Below are 25,268 nucleotides of genomic sequence, written 5' to 3'. Positions count from 1 at the left end.
TTGATTTCTGAGGTGAGGCTTCCTCTGTTATTGTTGAGCCATTGTTCTAGTTTATTCAAGCAATCTTGAGTGTGTTTTGCTACTATTTCTTATGTACTGTTCTGGGTTCAGATTGATTATCTACATGTGAGAGAACATTGGTGTTTAGTTCTGGTTCTGGAGTTGGGAGATCACTCATGGAGAGATTGATTAGTAAAGGTGAAAGTATCCCTGAGGGACTCCATTGTATAGCCTTTATATTCATCAGACATATAAAACAGAATTCCTGTATTGCACTCCACTCCTTGACAAATGGTTACTGTTTTTTCTAAGAAATAAATTTGATTTTTCCTGAGTGGATTCATGATAATGATATTGATTGTTACCTTGATTGGCTAAAAATTTGCTGTCCCACAGTACCTAGCAACAGTCCACAGGCTCTGCTATGGATTTCTCTGCATTGTATTAGTTGGGATTTATGTCTCTATCACTGGTTTGCTGGAGGGGAGTAATTGCCAGTTGATTAACCACTTCTGTACAATGGTGCCTATGTAGTCATCATGAGGCGCGAGTGGGTACGCAAGGATGCCGGAGTTGGCGTCTTGATTATATATATATTTTTGTAGTTGTACATGAGGGAGGGAAGAGGGTAGAGGAGATGGAGTATGTAGGGGATGGAATGGGTGAGAGTGGTTTATATGCTTTTGTCTTTTGGCTACTTTCTGTGTAAGGGTGAAAAAAGCCTTTGGTATATGTATGTACATGACTTACCCCCAGATTCTGTGAACTGGTTTGATCACATTTTCTGTGTTTATTATTACTCATAGTAAAAGAGAACGGGTAATACAGCAGTGACTTTATATTTCATAATGCAAGTAGTGTGATGCAAATTACAAATGGCAGCCGATGCTGCAAGTGAGAATTTGAGTCATACTGAAATGGTTAAGAGAATTCTTGGACAACTACAGAGACTAAATATCAACCTTGTAGAGCTGCTCTAGATGGAGTAGATCTATAGACATGATGGGTGGGGGGTGCTCAGCCCCTAGAAAATGTCTTCAAAATTGCTAAGAAAGAAGTATTAAAATAAAAATAATATACAAAAAAAGGCTTTTTACCCCTACAAGAGGAATGGTCAATTTTAAGCATATACACACCTTATACTCATCCTACACCCATCCATATCCCATTTGTTGTCTTTCCCATCTTAGCACTTCGTTGGTCATCCATGTACCTCACCATATTACTCAGGTCAAAGGATATGCAACAAGAATGTGCTTCAACAGCAGGGCCTGGCAGCTGGAGCTAGTTTACCCCCCACCACTCTCATCTGTTTGAGAAATCTATGGAGCAGACAAGAAAACCACTTGAGAAAATATAATTTCTTCATCCATTTACAACCACTCTCCATTCACTCCTATCTCTTGCATTCTCTCTTCCTTGCTCAACAGACATTGATCTTGCATCCAGTGCCCCTGTTACCTCATCCATCCATATCTTTCTTGTCGGAAAGAGAGTTGACAGGTAGGGTAGATCAAGGGATGCTGAAGTAGCTTGGGCATATAGAAAAAAAAAAAAGTGAGGATGTAATGACAGTGAAGGACAAAAGATCACGATGGGAAATAATGATAGTGGAGAACAAAATATCACGATAGGATGTAATGATAATGGAGGAGAAAATATCACGGTAGGATATAATGTCAGTGAAGGACAAAATATAATTTTAGGAAGAGATACCGGACAGAATGTCAATGAAGGCCAAAATATCAAGATAGGATGTAATGACAGTGGAAGACAAAAGATCACGATGGGATGTAATGACAGTGGAAGACAAAAGATCACGATGGGATGTAATTATAGTGGAGGAAAAAATATCACGGTAGGATATAATGTCACTGGAGGACAAAATATAATTTTAGAAAGGGATGCCGGACATAATGTCACTGAACGACGGGAGGCCGGCGTGAATCACGATGACGTAGGGGGACAAAATGTACAAAAGAGATCGGATGACCGTGATCGACTAGATGTCCATGATGGGGGAAATGTTAATTTTGATAGGAGAAATGTTAATGAGGCATTGAATGTCAATGAAGGACCAAATAATAATAATATAGAGCAAGGCATAAATAAAAAACAAAATGATAATATAAGACATGATATTGAAACTCAAAATGTGTCAAAAAAAAAATAATCACGAGTTTCTTAAAACTATGTACTTTAATGCTCGTAGTATTAGGAGCAAATTTCAAGAAATACAGGCGTATGTCAAAAGCAAAAATCTCGATATGATAGGAATAACTGAGACATGGTTAAATGGTACAGAGTTCGAAGCTGAATTTAATATTGCGGGATTTAAACACTTTCATCAGGATAGAAACCACAAGAAAGGTGGGGGTGTTCTATTGTACGTTAAAAACAATGTTCATGCTTGTGTTTTAGAGAAAGTGAAACAGGTTGCATATGATAGTTTGTGGGTTGAATTAACCCAAACAAATGGACAAAAAATGAATATAGGTGTAATATATAGGCCAAAGACATTATCATTAGCATACGACAAACTGTTATTGCAAGAACTGTCTAGTTTCTGCAACCGGGATTTATTGATAATGGGTGATTTCAATTTTACTGACATTGATTGGATGACCCTTGAACATGGCCATATAGGTAGTCGCTTGATTGATTTTCTTGGTGACAATTACTTAATTCAGCATGTAAAAGAGCCCACAAGATATGGAAACTTACTCGATTTATTGATCACTAGCCGCGAAAGCATGGTAACTGATGTAGAAGTCGGTGAATCTGTTGCAAATAGCGATCACAACTTAGTCAGATTCAAACTCCTAAACAATTTTAGAATAGATACTTGTGCTTCTAAAATACCCGATTTCAGTAAAGCTCAGTTCATAGGACTACGTCAGGAGCTTCAGCTTACAGATTGGGAGGCAAAATTAAACGAAAGGCCTGTAGATCAGATGTGGGAAATATTTCAAAATACGCTCACTAAGATGATTCAAACTTACATTCCTTTTAAGGACAGACGTCCCCCAAATCAGGCTCGCCCAAAGTGGCTCGACAAAGAAACTGAAAAAAGTATTGCTAAAAAGAGACAGGCTTATAAGAAATATAAGTGCTCGGGTGCATCTAATGACTATGAAAGTTATGTATCAATACAGAGAGATTTAAAAAAGACAATAAGAAAAAGAAAACGACATACGAAATGAACATTGCTGATAAATCCAAAGAGAATCCCAAAGAATTCTATAGTTACATTAGAGATAAAAAGGTTGTTAGGAATCACATTGGTCCACTATTATCTGCTGACGGTCAACTTGAATATTCAAATGAAGGAATGTGTAATATCTTAAACAATTATTTTAGCTCGGTATTCGTAAACGAAACACCTCAAAGTGAATTCCAAACTGAAACCTGTGAAAAGTCTGGGGTAAACTTACTACGGTAAATATAACAAAAGAAAAAATTAAAAGGTGTATAGACAAACTCAAAGTTAATAAAACACCAGGGCCTGATGGTTGGCATCCAAGAATCTTAAAGGAAATGAAAAATGAGATTGTTGTTCCATTAGAAATTATTTTCAAGAAATCCATCATATCCGGAGATGTCCCAAGAGAATGGAAGCTAGCTAACGTTACTCCCATATTCAAAAAAGGTGACAAAAAGAAACCAAATAACTATAGGCCTATAAGTTTGACTTCAATCGTAGGAAAAATAATGGAAACTATCATCAGAGATGTTATCGAATATCATTTAGAAAGTAACCGTTTGATAAATGATAGCCAGCATGGTTTCAGACGGAAACGTTCTTGCGTGACTAACTTACTCGAATTCTACAACACAGTTATATCGAATTATGACAAAAGAAACAATATAGATTTAATATATCTAGACTTTGCAAAAGCTTTTGATACCATCCCACACGAAAGACTACTTACTAAATTAGCTTCACATGGAATAAGTGGTAGCCTATTAGGTTGGACTAGTAATTGGTTGAAAGGTCGAAAACAGAGAGTTGTTTTAAATGGAAAAACTTCTGGATGGAAAAGTGTTGCAAGTGGAGTTCCTCAGGGTTCCGTTCTTGGGCCACTTCTATTCATAGTATATATAAATGATATAGACCATGGACTAAAATCTACTGTTTCCAAATTTGCTGATGATACAAAACTGTGCGGAGTGGCAAATGATCACTCAAACCAATTAGATATTCAAGAAGATTTAGATAAATTACAACAATGGTCTGAAAAGTGGCTAATGAAATTTAACACAAGTAAATGCAAGGTAATGCACATAGGTAAAAATAACAGTAAGTACGATTACAAGTTATTTGGAAATTCGTTAACAAAAGTGGATAGTGAAAAAGATCTCGGCGTAATTATCAGTAACGACCTCAAATCATCCAAGCAGTGTATTTCAGCCTCTGAGAAAGCAAATAAGATTCTAGGATTGATTGCGCGATCTTTTGATTTCAAAAGTCCATCACTCATTAATAAGCTATATAAATCATTAGTTCGTCCACATTTGGAATATGCTGTTTCCGTATGGTCACCGAATCTCATTTAAGACATTGACAGAATGGAAAAAGTACAACGGCGAGCCACAAAACTGATTCCAAATATCAAAAATAAATCATACGAAAATCGACTTAAGCACATGAATCTGTTTTCCCTAAAAAAGCGTAGACTCAGAGGTGACTTGATACAGGTCTTTAAGATTTTAAAGGGAATTGACAACATCAAAAGTGACCAAATTTTCACATTGAATGAGAATCAGACAAGAAACAATGGTCTCAAACTGTCCGGAAATAGATTCAATTTGGAAGTAGGTAGAAACAACTTTGCCAACCGTGTAGTTAATGAATGGAATAAACTTCCTGCACAGGTAGTGCAATGTAGTTCAGTTCGAAGCTTTAAGAATCATTTAGATAAATACCTACAGTGCTTGACAAAAGTTCGCGGCGCCTCAGCGAATCTAAACAAAAATGCACAAAAATATAATTAATCATTATATTTATTGGATTTTTACTCACCTAATACTTGGTTGGGAGTCCTTTGCGCTTTAACACAGCCTCAAGACAACGTGGAAGTGAAGCAGCTAGGTTGTGGAGGGTTGTAGGCTCAAAATTATCCCAGATTTCCTGAATGGCTGCCTCGAGCTTGGGTATAGAGCTGACGTCTTTGCCTTGTAACCTCTTCTTTATAATGTGCCACAAATTTTCAATTGGGTTCAAATCAGGGCTATTACCTGGCCAGTCCTTTATAAAGTTCACTTCACAGTCATTGAGCCAAGTAGTGATGGATTTAGCTGTGTGGCAGGGGGCACCGTCCTGCTGAATAACTGGTGAAAATACATTGATGTTATTCTTGTGGATAAAGTTGAGACAAAAGTTCGCAGTGCCTATACAGTGTAAACAAACCCTCAAACTATACGCCGCTGCCAGACAACACCACTCAGTTGCCACGTGGCTGTCATTGTGAGAGAGTGTCTGCGGTACATTTTTTTTTGGTAGCTCCAATCCTGTGACCTTACCATTGCCTGTGACCTTACCATGGCCGATGCAGCTTATAGAAGCAAGCAGTTAATAGCCCAGATCATTGCTCTACGTGAATCAGACAAGAAAACGAAGGAAATAAGTGAACAGTTAGGCTGTGCAAAGTCTACAGTGAGGAAGTGGTGTGCACGTGCAAGAGATTTGCCAGATGACATTTTGCCTGCTCACAAACCACGCTCAGGACGTCCTAGAAAGACTTCTACAAGGGCAGATACCATCATAAAACGAACTCTAGAGGCATCTCCTCGTAAGACAGCAAGGGTAGTGAAGGAACAGAACCCTGGGGTGTTTGGTGAGGTGTCTGTGAGGACAGTGTCACGAAGGGTGCATGAGCTTGGATACGTGAGTCACCAGCCTGTTGCTAAGCCACTTGTCACCAAGAAGCAGAAAGCCAGAAGGATTGAATTTGCCAAGAAATACTCTCACTGGACTGAGGATGACTGGCTTGACGTTTTGTGGTCTGACGAGGCCACCTTCAGTGTCACCTGTAACCATGGTGCAAAGGTGTACCGGCGACATGGAAGTGACCCGCTTGACCCTCGGTACGTCAAGGGTACTGTCAAATTCCCTGATACTTTAATGGTGTGGGGCTGTTTCAGCGGCAAGGGCTTGGGGTCATTAGTAGTGTTACCCAAGAGCTTCAAAGTGAACCAAAACGTGTACTTGGAGCTTCTGTGTGAAAATTTACCTGAATCATTTGAAAAAACAGGTGCCACAGTTTTTCAGCAGGATGGTGCCCCCTGCCGCACTGCTAAATCCATCACTACTTGGCTCAACGACTGTGAAGTGAACTTTATAAAGGACTGGCCAGGTAATAGCCCTGATTTGAACCCAATTGAAAATTTGTGGCACAATATAAAGAAGAGGTTACAAGGCAAAGACGTCAGCTCTATACCCAAGCTCGAGGCAGCCATTCAGGAAATCTGGGATAATTTTGAGACTACAACCCTCCACAACCTAGCTGCTTCACTTCCACGTCGTCTTGAGGCTGTGTTAAAGTGCAAAGGACTCCCAACCAAGTATTAGGTGAGTAAAAATCCAATAAATATAATGATTAATTACATTTTTGTGCATTTTTGTTTAGATTCGCTGAGGTGCTGCGAACTTTTGTCGAGCACTGTAAGTAAGATGCTGTAATGATTATAATTTATGTTATATTATTTGTTTTGTTATAATTTGTCTGTCTGATTTTCATTTATTATTAGTTATATGTCAATTTATCATCATTTAGTATTTACCTAATTGTTATTCAACTATACCTATGCATTTATTTATGTATTTTATTTGTTATTTACATTATTATAGCTTTTATTTATTATGAATATGATTTTTTTTTTTTTTTTTTTTTCATCCGACCTAGATATGGACCAAAAGGTCTCCTGTCGGCATGCTCCGCCTTTGTAATCCTTTGTAAGACTGCACTGCCTCGGACTTAAGTAGTGGGTCAAGGGATAGGGATGTCCTTTCATCATTGAGAAGCTAAATTGAAAGGGATATTAAATGAGTTTCTGGATGATGTGGGATGTGTATGGGTTGTGTGTACTTTGGCTCAGCCACCTTGCTTATAAAGGGTACCTCTTGGTATATGAAGATATGTTCATATAACATTCAGTTTAACATCATGAACTCCCCCTCTCAGAAAGGACTAGAACTGTGCCTTCTTGTGGGGGACTTTTTGAAGTAGGGAATGTAATATATACCCTTGCTCTGCCAGGTTATCAGCCAATATAATATAATGTAATGTATGTGTGGATATGTATATATACATTATATATATATATATATATATATATATATATATATATATATATATATATATATATATATATATATATATATATATATATATATATATATATATATATATATATTTGCTTTGGTTTGAAATATTGATGATGATGGTGAGCATATTTGATACATCATTTCATTATACCATGTTCTGCTTGTCCAGGTGTTTGTGGTAGAAGTTTTGGAGTACGAAGTGCCCTCCAAACTCATCTTGCCACCCATGCAACAAACAAACCTTTTGTCTGCAATGTATGTGGGCAGTCATTTGCTCTAAAGTTCACAAGAGACACACACAAAGCACAGCACACAGGTAACTAATATTAAGGTGATTACATTTCTTCCCTAAGTTTATCTAAGTTCTCTTTATTCATGATCATCAAATTATATTCATTAGGTGATCTTGCTTAATGTATTGACTGTTCCAAAACTTATGACTGTAAAACAATGTGAGGCAAATAACTTTTTCTTAATTTTAAAAGTGGGTTGACTGGGAGGCATGCATGGAAAAGAGGCTGGGTATTAAAAAGAAAACATACCTAGTTAATTACAAAATGTTAACTGTAAAATATCATAAAGAGGAGAGTTTTAAAGGGGGAGTCTGTATATTACAGTAACCAGTAGTTACACTGGATTCCTGAACTTTTCACAGATCAATTCTTATTCAGGAGTATTCTGTATACTATGGTAATCAGTAATTACACTGGATTCCTGAATTTTTCACAGATCAGTTCTTATTCATTGTGTTGCTATATTTGGGGTTTTGCAGATTTGCACTACTTTAGATTTCCATTCATTCTTGCCCTACAGACATTTTGTTTGTGTGATGGATCCTAAAGTCACCCTCAGGGTCCATCACACAAACAAAATGTCTGTGGGGTCTTGACTACTGGGAATTCCTTTCAACCTGAGTTCCATCTCATAGCTGGATAAAATCTCATTGTGTTAGAGCAAAATCTTGTAAGTGAAGTGGCCCAGCTGTGGATGTATTGTATCTTGCTGCATTGCTTCTAACCTGGGCAGTGGGCAGAAGACTGGGATGACCCTTCATCCAAGAGGAGCTAAGATGAGAGGGAAACAAAGGGTTGTGGATAGGAGTGGAATGGGTGCGAGTGGGTACCTTGACTGGCTACCTCCCTTATAAGGAGGGAGAAGCCCCTAGGCATATAGATGTTGATAGATCATGTACTGATGGCATAATCAGAATCATGCAGCAGGTCTTGTATCTTCCCACTCATGGGTTTGAATTAGCACTTCTGTCCAATTCTCAGCAATGACTATTGCCTGCAGCAACAGTCTAAGCACATGGGTAAATGTGATGACTTGAGGTGTAGCTATTGCCTCCTGATCTATTTATGTAATTGAAGTATGCAGGAAAGGAGGTAATGCTCATTGGGGTCCTGCCTCCTATTCTCTAGATTTTTATCATACCTAGCCTCAAATCATGTACAGTTCCAACTTAATCTGTATCCTTGATTTCCAATTATCATAATTAGATTTGAACTCATGTATACTCCTCACCTCACCTCCTCCATTATCTTACTAAAAATATTACAGATATACAGTACAGGAGAAAAAAATTACCTGAAAGTGGAAGACTGGAGGAAGAGAATGACCATAGAGTAATGGTGGGAGGGAAGGTAGGATGTGGATGTACTCTGAGAATTTTGTGAATGAATAAAAGGATGTTAGTGGAAGCAATAAAAGGAATGTTTAGAAGAAGATTATGAAAATAGGAAAAGGTGGAAGACTTCAAAAATCATAATAATGGCTGTTGCTCTAGGTTTCACTTATAGGACACCCCCCCCCCCCCCGGGTCCACACTTGTTGCATTTCCACGTATTGTATCATCCTTGCGTACCACCTAGTGATACGGTACAGTGCAACAGGGTATTGTACGCACTTGCTGTGTATCTGCCTGCTGTATACAAATATGCAACAAGTGGGTACAATACCCTGTTGCACTGTATCGTATCACTAGATGGTACGCAGAGATGATGCGATATGTGGAAATGCAACAAGTGTGGACCCGGCTTTACAGAGCCACCATTATCAGACACCCATCTTTAGGTCCACGAAAAAATAACATTGAAGGGAAACTCATTGAAATATTATGGCAGTCAGATATTTTGAAGAGGGTATGGAAATGGATGTTGGAATAAAAGAGTAGTTTCTGCCCCAAGATTCACTATTTAGAGACCCACAGCCTAGTAGCCAAAAGTGGTTCTTGGAGCTTTACATAAATCTGTCTGAGAAGAGACTTTGGCTATTGTCTGTGTTGTACTTGTATATACAGTACTACCTCTCATTAATGGACTAAAAGGAGGGTAACGGTGTCCGTTGATGTGAATAATCCGTTGATTTGGAGTGGTTTTTGGGTGGCATAGTGATTGCATGCACTAAACAACAGCACCATAAACACCAAACACACATTAAAAACACCGCAAACACAGCTGATTAACGTCCATTAATGAGAGGTCTCACTGTATCTGTCTCTGTGTCAATGACTAATAGGAAAGGAAGGAGAGGAGCAGTCACGTCTTGTCAACTCTCCATTTTTTTAATGATGAGGAGGGATAGATGAGGTTGAGAAAGAGAATACGAGCCTGGTCAGAACACTGAATGCCAGTTCTGGATGGAAATGGGGGTGTTTATGTATTTTGAAGACGGGTGGCAGGTAGTCATTTGTCACCAATGCCCATCTCTCAGGATCAACACTAGCTGACATCCATAATTGGTCCCCAGATGAAGGAATGGAACAAGAAATAGAACACTGAATGCTGGGTACAAGAAAGGTATCTGGGATGAAAGAATGAGTGAAGGAATAAAAGAATTCTTAATTAAAACAAATTTAGACAGACAAGAAATCCAAGAAATAATGTTGATGTGTAAAAATAAATTGATTGTGTTTGGGTTGTCCTGTTGGAACAAGGTAATAAAACTAGATATAAATTGTATTAAAGACTTTATTTTATATAAGGATAATGGGCAAAATACCAAATATTGTGAAAACGAATATAGAAAAAAAGATGTAAAGGAACCTGCTAAGATGATATGGACACTTCAAGAAAATAGTATGAAAATATAGGTCAAAAGGCTATACAAAGTAAGGGTGGTTGGAAGAAGAGGAAGAAAAAAAACAAGAAAATAGAAGGAAAGTGTAAAGGAGGGCTAGAAAGAGAAAGGATTAACAGTGGAGGGAGCAAGGATGCTGATGCTTGACAGGGGCTAAAGAAGTGGAAGTAAAGGAGAGGATGGGAGGGAAAGAGTATAGGAGCTATTATGTAAATTCATGGAGGGAAATATGTGCATAAAGAGGGAGGAGAGAGAAAAAGTACCATTATGTTTATGTTCTTTGGGAGTGGAGTGGGTGGGAGTGGATTTATACCTTTTGACTTTGGCTACCTCCCTTGTACATACACATATACCAAAGACTTTTTCCCCCTTACAAGGGAGATAGCCAAAAAACAAAAGCATAAAATCCATTCCCACCCATTCCATCCCCACATACTCCACTCCCATCCAACCCCCTCCCTCCCTCTTATCTTGGCTCCTCCTGGATGATGGATCATCCCTGCATCTCACCCACTGCCCTGGGTGAGAAGCAGTGTAGCAAGACACAGCGCATCCACAGTAAGGTTGCTTCATTAAATTGGGAACCTCCTCTCCATCTTGTAAGGGAAAAAAAAAAGCCCTTGGTATATATATGTATGTACAGATTGACCTCTCATTAATGAACATCAATTAGCTGCATTTCCGGTGTTTTCGGTGTTTTTGGTGCTGTTGTTTAGTGCTGTGCAATCACTATGCCACCCAAAAACCACTCCAAATCAACAGATTATTCACATCAACGGACACCGTTACCCCCCTTTTAGTACGTTAATGAGAGGTCAATCTGTATACATTTGAGGCAGGTGGTCAGCCAGTAGAAAATCTGAAAAATGTGAAAACTTTTGGAAGAAAAAAATTTGAACATCATATGGAATTTGACTATCTATATACAGAATATTATATAAAAATCCACCTAAGTTTTCTAGCTATAAGCATTTTTCAGCCCCTACCTTGTGAAACTCACCCCTATGTGTATGGAATTTTTTTATATATTGTTAGAAAAATTATGCAGTGAGACATATCACAATCACAGTAGGGCCGCTTCAATTACATGGACCCTCCCTTCTTGTTTCCTCATGCAGAAAATAAAGAAAATGGGAAGAAATCCCTATGGGCTGCATCATATTAAGTACTGGTTTAATAGAAGGTGCAGCAAAGCTTAGAAAAGATGGAGAAGAGACAAAAAAACCTAGAAAGTGGCAAATATATATTAATCAAAGGAATGAATATGTAAAAATGCAGCAAAGAAAAAAGAAACCATGAAAAAGGCATAATAGAAAAATGCAATGATCAGCCAAAACTATTCCTTAGATATGTAAATCATAAACTAAAAACCAAACAGGAAATAGTGAAACTATGCCAAGGGAATACAGAATACACAAAAAATACAGAAATGGCAGAAGTCACAAGCAAACACTTTAATTTGGTTTTCACTAGAGAAAAAATGCAACATTGGGATAAAGGGAAGGAAGTGCCCCCCCCTCCCTCCAGGAGGGAAATAAGAGTAACATATATAAAGAAATAATGGATCAAATAATGAACCTTGATGTCAGGAAATTGCACAGCCCAGATGGAATAGCAAATTGGATGTTAAAAGAATGTAAAGAAGAACTAACAGACAAAATATAACATAATAAATTGCTTGTCCAAGGAAGGAAAAATACCAGAAGACTGGAAATGCTGATATCGTACCAATTTATAAAAGAGGGAATGCTCACTCATAGAAGGAAAAATACCAGACGACGGGGAAAATGCTGATGTTGTATCAATTTATAAAGGAGGCAATAAAGAAGACCCAACAAATTTTAGTCCAGTTTCCCTTACAAGCATGGTATCTAAAATTTGTGAAAAATTTATAAAAAGTAGATAGGTAAAACATCTGGAGGAGAACAAGATCCTAAATCCAAGACAATTCAGATTTAGACAGGGAAGATCATGTACCACAAATTTTATCTGTTTTTACTCATGACTAATAGATATAATACAAGAGAGGGACAGATGGACTGATTGTGCATTCTAGATCTACAAAAAGGTCCCTCACAAAAAACTATTTAAAAAACTGGAAACCATAGGAGGGATACAAGGTAAACTTTTGAAATGGATGGAGGACTTTTTTGCATAGAAGAAAAATGAGAGTATTGCTCAGAGATAAGTGTTCTACTTAAGAAGAGATAATTAGTGGAGTCCCACAAGGATCTGTATTGGCTCCAATAATGTTTGCTCTATATGTGAATGACATGGATGAAGGTGTGGAATGTTACATGAGTTTCTTTGCAGATGATGCAAAATTGTTAAAGAAAGTGAGTACTGAAACAGACTGTGACTCACTACAGAGAGATCTGAACAGGGTCTGGGAGTGAAGTCAGAAGTGGGAAGTGGACTTCAACATTAAGGAATGTAGCATAATGGAATTTGGAAAAAGTAAAAAAAGAATATCAGGACAATATAAAATTGGTGAAAAAGAAGTAACAACAAAAGTGGGATCTGAAAAATACCTGGGAGTGATCATCACAAAAAATATGTCCCCTGACAAAAATATAAACAAAATTGTTGCTAAGATCAATAAAAGTGGCTTTTACTTGGATGAAGAAATGGTAAAGAAAATACTAGTCACACTGATAAGGCCTAAATTAGAGTATGCAGCAACACTGTGGTCACCCAGTACTAAAAAGAATATAAAGAAAATTGAGGAAATCCAGAGAGCAACTACAAAGATGGCCCCAACACTATCAAAAATGTCATATGAAAAAAGATTGTCAAAACTAGAACTACTGACTCTGGAACAAAGAAGAAAAAGAGGTGACTTGTTGACTACAGAATTATGAGAGGTGTAGAAGTCCTTGGTAGAGATGACTTACTAAATTGGGATAAGAGAAACACAAGAAGACAAGGAAAGAAACTCAAAAAGGACAGTTATAGAAGAGACCTGAAAAAAAAGCTTTCCCCACAGAATGGTAGATGTATGGAACATACTAAATGAAACAATAGTGTGTGTAAAAACAATACAAGAATTTAAGATCAAATTAGGTATGGTGAGATACAGAGATGGGACACCACGAGCATAGCTCCCCTTCCCATAAGATACAACTAGGTAAATACACACACAAGGGGACATGATAAGAAACTCAAGTAGTTTTCCACACAGAGTGGTGGATATCTGGAACAAACTGGATAAAACAATAGTGTGCAAAAATTATACATGGATTTAAGAGCAAACTAGACACTGCGAGATACAAAGACGGGACACCATGAGCATAGCTCCCCTACCTGTAAGATACAACTAGGTAAATGCACACACATAAATCTGGCAATATATGATCTTTGAGTTTTCATCTGGGAGGATAATGGGTGCAGATCACTTGACCAACACATGATCCAAGACTATGGTGAATCACACACACACACACTGGAGTATGCTGCAACACTATGATCACCCAGTACCAAAAAGAATATAAAGGAAATTGAAAGAATCCAGAGAGCAACTACAAGAATGGCCCCAATGCTTTCAAAACTGTCATATGAGAAGAGAGATTGTCAAAACTGGAATTACCAACTCAGGACAAAGAAGAGAAAGAGGTGACTTGCTAACCATCTATAGAATCATGAAAGGTGTGGAAGTCCTTGATAGAGAAGACTTACTAAATTGGGATAAGAGAAATACAAGAGGACATGAAAAGAAACTCAAAAAGGACAATTTATAGAAAAGACCTGAAAAAACAGCTTTCCACACAGTGTTGGATGTCTGGAACAAACTGGACAAAATAATAGTGTGTGCAAAAACTATACACTAATTTAAGAGCAAACTAGACACTGTGAGATACAAAGACAGGACACCACAAGCATAGCATCCCTACCTGCAAGATACAACCAGGTAAATACACGTATAGATTTTTGTTGTTGTTTTATATACATACATACATACATATACCAAGGCTTTTTCCCCCTTACAAGGGAGGTAGCCAAAAAGGAAAAGGCATAAAATCACTTCCACCCATTCCATCCCTAAATACACTCCACGCCCCTCCACCCTCCCTCTTATCTTAACACCTCCTGGATGACGGGTCATCCCTGCACCTTGTCCACTGCCCTGGGTCAGAAGCAGTGTTGCAAGACACAGCACATCCACAGCAAGGCCGCTTCATTAAATTGGCGACCCCCCTCTCCGTCTCCCCATTGCATAAAAGGAGAAGACGGGGAGAAATCCCTTCGGGCTGCGTCAAATTTTGCTCACACATACTACCTCACCTCCACCTCATGCAATCACATCATCCATATACAACCATTCTCTATTCACCCGTCCTCTGTCCTCTCCCGTCCTTCCTCAACAGACATTCCCCTCTTCCCCAAAGCCCCCTTGTTGTTGGTTTGGTAGATGAAAATTTGATACAATACAATATGATTATGAGTATGTGTGTACATATATATATATATATATATATATATATATATATATATATAATATATATATATATATATATATATATATATATATACACACCAAAGGCTTTTTCCCCCTTACAAGGTATGCTGGAAAAAAAAGGCATAAAATGCATTCCCACCCATTCCATCCCCACATACTCCACTCCCATCCACCCTCTTCCCTCCCTCTTATCTTGGCACCTGGATGACAGGTCATCCCTGCATCTTGTCCACTGCCCTGTGTCAGAAACAGTGTCACAAGACAGCACATCCATAGCAAGGCCACTTCATCCCCCACCCACTCCTTTTCATGCATCACAGCATCATCCATACACAGTTATTCTCCATTCACCCCTATCTTCTGTCTTCTCTCATCCTTCCTCAACAGACATTCCCCTCTTTCCCTTTGGCATGTTTGTCATAATTATTTCAGTTAGCGAATATTTTGGTTTAAGAATGGAGTCACAGATTTTCATCATTCGAGGTTCCATATACAGTAGACCCTTAATTTCCACAGGAGTTATGGACCACAGACCCCCGCAAAAATAAAAAATCCATGTAAAATTTTGCACCCATGGCATATATACATAAACAACCATTTGAAAAAAAATTTATTGCCACACTGCAATACCATATAGAACAAAAAGTAGAAATTGAAATAGAGAACGCAAATAATACAGAAGAATATAATACAGTAATAGTAAGGAAGAAGTACATAATACATTAGTGTAAGAAGTAACACTAGTCGAACTCCTCATCTCTACTGGAGGAACATGGTGATGGGTAGTGTTAATACTATTGTTTTATTTAACTTATTCATGCTAGTGTTTTATTTATTCAATACAGTAGTAGTTATACAGTATAAAAAAAAAAAAATCTGAATAATCTCACATCCATGGGAACTAAATCCCCATAAAATAAGGGTCTATTGTATATATACTCGTGTGTATATATATATATATATATATATATATATATATATAGTCACATATATATATATGTATATATATATATATATATATAAGATAAAGGAGTGCAAATGTAAAATAGGGAAGAGTATGACAGAAAAGTTTAAAAGTAATAAAAAGATGTTTTGGAAGGAAATTAATAGAGGAAGGGGAGGTGAATCAAGTAGAGAAAAAAAGGTAAAAGGTGCAAATGGAGAGATGATAATGGTAGAGGTGGCAGTAAGAGGAAGATGGGCAGAGTATTTTAGGAAGTTGTTAAATGTGAAGGAGGACAGGGACAGAATGGCGGTTGCAGTGGGAGGTGCTAAGAAAGTGACATTGATGAATGAGGAAAATGGGGAGAAATAAGGAAAGATGAGGTTAAAGCAGTTATTAAAATGATGAGAGCAGTCAGGGTACCTGGGTTAGATGGGTGTCATATGGAGTGTCTAAAAAAGGGAGGTACAGTGAAGGTAGATTGGTTGGTGAGGTTGTTTAATGTTTGTCTAAAAGAGGTCAGAATGCTATAGTACTGGAAGAGTGCCTGTTTAGTTCTGCTTTACAAGAGAAAAGGGGACAGATGTGAGTATAGTAGTTTCAGTGGGATCAGTTTGTTGAGTGTAGTTGGAAAGGCTTATGGGAGGGTTTTGATTGAGAGGATTAGGAGAGGAACAGATGGATGGTGAGGAACAATGTGGGTTTAGGAAAGGTAGGGGTTGTGTGGATCAGATTTTTGTTGTAAGAGATATGTGAGAAAGTTTTAGCAAAGGGTAAGGATGTTTTTTGAACCTTTATGGATTTGGGAAAGGCTTATAAACAAGGTAGACAGAAAGGCACTTTGGGAGGTTTTGCAGATATATGAGATAGGAAGAAAGCTGTTAAGAGCAGTCAAGAGTTTTTACAAGAATAGTAGAGCCTCTGTTAGAATTAGAAATGGAGAGAGCGAGTGGTTTGAGGTAAAGGTGGGACTTTGCCAGGGATATATCATGTTGCGATGGCTGTTCAATGTGTACATGGATGGGGTGGTGCAAGAGGTAAATGTAAAGGTAATGGGTAGGGGACTGGAGAGGGTTAAAGGAAATGGAGAAAAGTAGGAGATAAGCCTGTTGTTGTTTGCAGAGGACACTGCACTTATAGCAGGATCAGAGGAGGAATTAAAGATGTTAGTGATGGAGTTTAGGAAAGTATGCGAAAGGAAGAAGTTGAAGGTAAATGTGGGTAAAAGTAAGGTGATGAGATGTACAAGGGGAGAAGATGTCAGCAAATTTGACATGAGTATTGAAGGCTGGAGGAAGTGGATAGCTTTAGATACTCGGGGGCAAATGTGTCAAATTATTCATGATTTGTAGTAGAAGATTAGTTAATGTTAAACATGGAAATTATTGATTGATTTAATTTCAGCTTGGAAGAACCTCTTACGATTTCATATTTATACAGCATCATATCAAATTATTGGACAAAAAGCAAAATTGGAGCAAATAATACACAATTTTGTGTTCTTGCAGGAATGCGTCCATGGGTGTGTACTGTTTGTGGTCGATCGTATGTGACTAAGTACAAGCTTAGAGCACACATGAAAGCCCACACTGGAGAACTCATCTGCTCTGTGTGTGGGCGGCAGTTCACTGCACAGGTAATTTTAGTGAAGGGCTGATTGGACATTTGTTTGCAACATGATTTGAAAAATTTGATACATACATGAATTACAAGAAAAAATTGATTGTGGAAATATATTAATTTAATTTTTTTTCCTCTATGGCCCCAATTTATATGACAATCTAGAACCATAATCTTAAATAACGACTGATATATTTCATAGGATTCTCTTCGCCGACATGAGCGTCTTCATCAGGAATGTAGTAAAAAGGAAGGAAATAAAACAAAGACTCTGCCTTCTTGCCAAATCTGCAATAAAAAATTTGCAACACCTAGTTTGTTAAAACGACACATTGGGGTAAGTTTCCAAGGTTTTCTCTCCCCCTCCCCCCCCACTGTCTCTCTCCTCTCTCATTTTTATTTTTCTCAAAATTTCAATTGTAGTCTATCCATATACAAAGGCCACAATCACTGTACAGATTGACCTCTCATTAACGGATGTTAATTAGCTCTGTTTGCGGTGTTTTCTCTGTGTTGTCGGTGTTTTTGGTGCTGTTGTTTAGTGCTGTGCAATCACTATGCCACCCAAAAACCACTCCAAATCAACAGATTATTCACATCAACAGACATATTTACCCCCCTTTTAGTCCATTAATGAGAGGTCAATCTATATTAAGGATATTGACAGAGGCAAAGCATATGCCCCCCACAGCAGAAGCCTCAGTCATACTAACCCTTCTATCCTCACATCTTGGAGATGAATGGTTTCCTGCATACTACCATGTATTGTGGGTCAAACACAATGCTACAAGCCATATGTCACTTGTTGTGGGGCCCAACTGCCAAAGTTGATTTATCACCTTGTATATTGACTTCCCTTTACATCCAGTCTTCCCATAACAGCCCATTGCAGATGTGGAGATCATCCCTTGAATCATATAATCCATGTATACATGCATACATATACCTAAAGGTTCTTTCCCCTTATAAGGCAAGTTGCCAGCCAAGGCATACACTATACCCCCTTCACCCATCACATATCTATCCAACACCCAATTGGTGTCCTTTTTATATAAGCTCCTTATGGATGAAAAGTCATCTCCCCCTGCCCATAGCCTGGATCAGATCCTTCCAGGAAATTGTGGTGGGCTGCTTCCCATGCTATTGAAATATAGGGCTCTTCCCATGTAGCAGAAGGAGGAGAGCAATTACCAATTATCTACTCTACAGGAGGTGCTCAGATGAGAGGGAAGGTGGGAGGGGTGTGGAGTGTATTTAGGGATGAAATGGGTGGGAGTGTTTTTATGCCTTTCCCTTTTTGGCTACCTCCCTTGAAAGGGGGAAAAAGCCTTGGTATATGTATGTATGTATGTATGTACATGAAATAGTGGAAAATTGTAGTTGTTTATACCTATGGCCTTTTCCTTGTTGTAAGTGGTGATAAATCAGAGCTTGCCATGACTCTACATTGACAGACATCTTAAGCCTGGTCTAACTATCTCCAGATGGAAGTAAAGGTGTTGGAGATAGCAACAGGGAGATGGACCTCTCTCTGATATCCATCCCAGAGAACTGTCTCATGCTAGCAGCCATCATTCATCCCAAAACCATTTCTTATTATGGTGGAACCAAAATAAGAATATTTATATAGATTATAAAGAGCTGGGACAGTTATTATTTTGATTGGTGCACTATATAGCAAAGTTGTAAGAGGGTGAGAAGTATGATGGGGGTTACTAGGCTGGATAGAGTGAGAAATGAGGAGGTGAGGAGGAGAACAGGGGTGGAAAGGGAGTTGGGAGATAGGGTTGATGAAAGAGTATTAGGATGGTTTGGACATATGGAAAGAATGAGTGAAGAAAGACTAGTAAAAGAGGTATGGAAGGCAGATGTGCGGGGAGTGAACATGAAGGGACATCCTAGGATGAGATGGATGGATGGGGTGAAGGGGGCTTTGGGGAAGAGGGGAATGTCTGTTGAGGAAGGACGGGAGAGGACAGAAGACGGGTGAATGGAGAATGTTTGTATATGGATGATGTTGTGATGCATGAGGTGGAATGGGCAGGGGGATGGGGGGTGAGGTGGTATGTGTGAGCGAATTTTGACACAGCCCGAAGGGATTTCTCCCCGTCTTCTCCTTTATGCATGGGGGGACGGAGAGGGGGGGTCGCCGATTTAATGAAGCGGCCTTGCTGTGGATGTGCTGTGTCTTGCTACACTGCTTCTGACCCAGGGCAGTGGACAAAGTGCAGGGATGACCCATCATCCAGGAGGTGCTAAGATGAGAGGGAGGGTGGAGGGGAATGGGTGGGAATGATTTTATGCCTTTTCCTTTTTGGCTACCTCCCTTGTAAGGGAGAAAAGGCCTTGGTATATGTATGTATGTATGTAAGAGGGTAGGTAAACCAGCTTTGGTTGTCAGCTCCTGCACCAGAGTTGTGATTTGTTGTACTGTGATTCAAACAGTGTAGCAGGGGGTAGGGGTAGCACTTGATCCCGAAGGTGCTGAGATGGGGCTGAGAAGGTGCTGGGAGAGTGGGGCTTTTGATGTGATTGTCTGCTTTGCTTTAACCACTAAATTTGATCACACTATTATTTCCAGGATGGGTGTATGCATTGACTTAGATAATTCTCTTGAAAGGGAGGAAAGGCCTTTGGTATATATGTATATGTATTATTCCTAGTGAAATTATCAACTCTATCATGATAGTTTTCATTCATGTTTGATAATGTTCCATTTTTTTTTCTATATTTTAATCATAATGTATTCTCTTTCCTGGTAGACACACAAGCGACCTAATGATTATCGATGTAGTGAGTGTGGAGCCATCTTTAATAGTCCAGGACAGTTGGCAACCCATCTGGAACAACACCAGAATTCAGGCCCTCTTCGTGAGTGCCACACTTGCAGTGTCTGTAGTCGAACCTTCACAAAGAAAGGGCAGCTCACCAGGCATTTGTCTACCCATACTAGTGCCAAAGCACACCAGCAAATTCAACATCTTCCTCCAAACCAGAGTAATACATATGTTGTACCAACCCACACAAACACAAGCTCACAACAAATGCTTCCACCATCAGAGGCATATACATGTCAACAACAGACAAACCAGTACCTCAAAGCAGCATCCAAAGATTCCTTAACCTCATGTTTGCCAACAAATAAAGACAGCAGGCAGTTTACTATCCACCAGCAGCAGCAGCAACAGCCAGCACAACAGTCACAGCATAGTTGTAGAACCAGCAGCTATGAAATAACAGTTACACAGCAGCTTCCAGGAAACTTCATATTGGGTAGCACTGATAGCAATCGTGGAGGTGGTTCAAGTGAGACATCCAACTTGAATCAGACAAAGAGCCTGAACCAAGGTGCAACCATGGGCCAGAACACATCCATGTTTAGCACAGAAGTCCACTTTACTACTCCAACTGTACTTCAGACATCAGAACTTCAGGTATTTCAACAACAGCAACAACAATGATACTTTCATAGCAAATAAAGTAAATTATTTTCACTGGTCCTTTTGATCACCTTATTCTTTTAGCTATGGAGGAAGCTCGATATCTCTGAGTAAAACACATCCACATCCTTAATAAATAAAATGTATTCATCCACCTTTTCCATCTCAACATCTTAAAGATGAAGGATCACTCTGTCCTTCACCACATTGCTTGAGTCAAAAGCAATGCAATGAAGCAAAGCTTAACCACAGCAGGTAACAATAGAGAGAACCAATCTCACCCCTCCACTTCAATGTATGATGACCCCACTTCTCATCCTCTCAAAAATATTATGAAGCAATCTCCCTTCATTCACTTTAATGTTTTGCAATTTCTTCCTTGCTCAACAAAATATTATGTTCAAACAAAGCTCCCTTTCACCCTATCCATCTGTGTCATTCTTAGTCTTCCTCTTGAGCTCCTCCATTCACTTCTGCTCTCCACATAGCTTGTCATTACTAATTCATTGTTTCCCAGGGCCCTCATGTAGGGGGGATGCATATGCCTTGGGGCAGCACATTTAGGGAGGCGGCAATTTTAGTTTGGACATGCTGTCCACAAGGTTGACAAAATAATTATACAAAAAAGGTCAAAGAAGCCCTAAATATAGTACCGTAATATATGAATTTTGTGTTAGAATCAACAGAATGTGAAATATTTTTCCCTAATCCTTTCTACAATAGGGACATTAAATAATGATTTTAAAATCTGTTTAATTATTTTGCAAGCTATAATAGGCAGTAAGGAATGGTGGAGATGGGAAGTGGTGATGGGGCGGGGGGGGTGTCACTGAGAACTTTGCCCAGAGGTGGTACTTAGGCATGTAAAGACTCTGTTCTTACCATATGCTCAGACCACCTTAACACACACTGTTCTACCCTATCTGGTAGTTTTCTTCACACCCCATTTTTGCCCCACCCCCACATTTCTCGCTCTATGTGATCATGTAATGTCTATCATATTTTTCAACTCAAAAACACCCAATCTCTTCCTTCCCATCTCCTTTATATTCAAAGTCTCTTCCATACAGCACCATGAACACAATCATTTCTTCATACAAGCCTCTCTTGACATGCATCCCCAAGTACCTATTTCTCAAAAAATATTAATTCCACCAGATATTTCATGACTTATAATTCATCTCTATATCTACTTCATTCATACAACTCTAGATACTTAAACTCCACTTCCTCAACCCTCTCCCTCTTCTCATACATATTCAATCTGCCACTATCATTTTTTTTTTGTCCATCTCATCACTCATTTTTATCCACATTCAATTGATGTTCTTTTCTTACTTTTCCATCCTTTAGTAATGAGACAAAAATAAGTAGAATATTGGTCACATTCTTAAAAGATATAATGATAACTTGCCTTCAGTTTCACTTCTGGAAACCCAGAGTCCCACTATAGCCAGCAATAGTCTCAGACTCTCCTATAGATCTCCTTGGGAAGATATTTTGAATTGTCTGAGTTGTAGATGTGGCTCTGTTTGTATACTCTTGACTAGCAAGAGAAGGAGGAGAGGAAGTTAAGTTACCAAGTATCAGTTCTCTTTAGATGAAAAAGTAAGGGAATATATAGTTGAAATTGATAGATCTTGAGTCCAGTCTGGAGGCTGAATCAGCACCTCCAGATAGAGGTGTGGGTGTTGATAGGTTTTGAAGATGATGAGTAAGGAGACGATTCTCTCCAATCTACATATTGAAGGACCATCACTAACAGCTACTTATCATTTGTTCCACAACACAATGTAACCATAGCATACAAGACTTTATGATGGCCAGATTTTATTATTTCAAAGATTTCACTTCAATGATTGACTTATTCCATAATAGTTACAACACAGAGGAAAATAAAAGCCTTATTCAAATGCTACTATACTTGGCTGGTGGCACTAGAGTCTGTGAAGAATAGGAGATACCTAATGGCAGATTCAAGCCATTCCCAATCCAGGATACAAGTTCATTACGGCTCTTTAGATGCTGTGCTGGCCAAATGGTAGCATGTGAAACTCATAATCTTAGGAGTCCCAGATCAAAGCTTTGTGATGGCTGGGTTTTATTATTTGAAAGACTTCACAGCAACAAGTGATTTGTTCCATAACAATGAAACAAGTTGTAATGATAATATTGTATTTTATAATGGACAAGGGAAACCACAAAAATCTTGGCATTGTCCATTCATGAACTATGCACATGAGATGTATTACTAAGGACCTCCTTTTAGAGAAGGCACCCAGGTCTTGACCAATTATTTTGCTGACATCATCATAATGACCCAAGGGATGCCTTTTTGCTACAGAGAGCAGTATATGTGCAAACAATATTCTTGTTATATAGATGGATATATCGCAGTAGACATTCTGGAAGAGGTTCTGTCAAGCCTGTGCTCTCACTGCTGTAGACTTCAACAAAGCTTGTATGTATATATACATACTATATATATATATATATATATATATATATATATATATATATATATATATAATATATATATATATATATATATATACATATATATATATATATATATATATATACATATATATATATATATATATATATATATATATATATATATATATATATATATATATATATATACAGTCGAACCTTGAAAGCCTGGACCCCGAATGCCCGGACCCTCATATGACCGGTCGAAATGAACAAAGGGCGGACTTTTCAAGCAAAGTTCCCTATTTGTCCGGTATGTGGCAGCGACGGCCGTACACATGTACTCAAACCCGGCCCAGTCAAGCCGCCACCAGGGCTGCCGTTTTGTAGAATTTTTTACCAAAATGTAGTAAATTAGCGGCATGTGGCAACTGCACAAGGACATGAGGAAATTTTTTTTACATATCAGCGGGCTGTTAAAAACATTCAAAAACTCAAACTTTTGTTTAAAAATCATAGAACTAGTTATCAAATAATAAATGGTACATCAAAATATGACTTTTATTGGCAATTGTGTTACTTATAAAATATTATACCACAAAAGATACGTTTTTACCATGTAGAAAAAATTCTACACTAAAGTTTCAGTTTTCTTTTAGCGATACTAATATAAAAAGAATAATTTTTATATCTTACTGAATATGTTAGGGCATGGGGGCTTTATATACATTCAAGAATAAAAAAATAGAACCACCATTTTGTCAAAGTTTGACAAGTATATCTTGCTATGAAAGTCTGCACACGCCCGAGAAAAATGTATGCCCTGGTATGGCAACACTCCCATTCTACAAGGCAGTGTAGAAAACGCAGGAATCCTGGCCGCCACCACTGTCCCGTGTGCATACCTTCCGATATTTACAGTGTACATAATAAGAAATACAGTACAGTACACTGTATATACAGTACATTTACTTGCCTGTATTACAGCTATAACAGAATTATTAGTATTATAGCATTATTATTACAGTATTGTTATTATTACAGTGTTAGAGTATTATTCTTGTGTTTCTATGCCATATACAGTACATTACCTATACGTATACCGATATGAAAATCTACGGATCTTAGGACGATATTTTCAATGACCGGACGTTTGGCATGGCCGGACCACCCTTCCCCCAAATTAGTCCGGGCTTTCGAGGTTCGAATATATATATATATATATATATATATATGTATATATATACATATATATATGTATATACATATACTGTATATATATATACATATATGTGTGTGTGTGTATATATATATGCACATATACATATATATATATATATATATATATAAAATTGTGTGTGTGTACACATGTACACACAGATCAGGCAATATATGAGCTTTGGGCTCTTATTTTGGAGGGTAATAGCTGTTGATCCTGTGTCTAGCACATGATCTAAGACCATGGTGAACTACTTACATATACACTTGATGGTGCAGTGATACCATTTGCAACCGCTTAACTAATGGCCCTAGTTCAATTCCCACCCAAGGCTGAAACCATTTCAGCATCGCTGCACTGCGAGGCAGCACTCCAGCTCTCGTTGGCAAGGAGCTGTGTGTATTTACCTAGTATCTTGTGGGAAGGGGAGCTACACTCGTGGCATCCTGTCTTTGTATCTCACAGTGTCTAGTTTGCTCTTAAATTCATGTTTAGTTTTTGCACACACTATTGTTTTGTCCAGTGTGGAAAGTTTTTTTCGGGTCTCTTCTATAACTGTCCTTTTTGAGTTTCTTTTCATGTCCCCTTGTATTTCTTGGGTAAAAGTAAGGTGATGAGATGTACAAGGGGTGAAAGTGGCAGTTGACTGGAAGTGTGGCAGGAAAAGGTGGAGTGAAGGTGGAGGTAGAATGTAGATTGAGAGAAGCGAGTAAATGCCTTGGTGGATTAAAGAATGTAATGAGGAATAG

At 38.3% G+C, this 25,268-nt stretch overlaps 1 protein-coding gene across 2 annotated transcripts in view; it reads left to right on the top strand.

The window, feature by feature from the left end:
- LOC143038506 (uncharacterized) overlaps positions 1-23,312 on the top strand; it is a 53,118-nt gene extending 29,806 nt beyond the window's left edge. For both annotated transcript variants that reach the window (XM_076207767.1, XM_076207766.1), the window contains exons 6-9: positions 7,497-7,643; positions 17,313-17,440; positions 17,627-17,761; positions 20,187-23,312. In XM_076207767.1, coding sequence (XP_076063882.1) covers positions 7,497-7,643; positions 17,313-17,440; positions 17,627-17,761; positions 20,187-20,885 — 1,109 coding nt within the window. In that variant the 3' untranslated portion in view covers positions 20,886-23,312. The remainder of the gene's footprint in view (positions 1-7,496; positions 7,644-17,312; positions 17,441-17,626; positions 17,762-20,186) is intronic.
- Positions 23,313-25,268: the final 1,956 nt, after the last annotated feature.

The sequence above is a fragment of the Oratosquilla oratoria genome, chromosome 24, assembly GCF_046742065.1.
Source record: "Oratosquilla oratoria isolate Oo_2021 chromosome 24, ASM4674206v1, whole genome shotgun sequence".
In the NCBI taxonomy this organism is placed as follows: Eukaryota; Metazoa; Arthropoda; class Malacostraca; order Stomatopoda; family Squillidae; genus Oratosquilla; species Oratosquilla oratoria.
The sequence above is the reverse complement of the archived record's forward strand: the minus strand, read 5'-3'. Positions and strand labels throughout refer to the sequence as shown.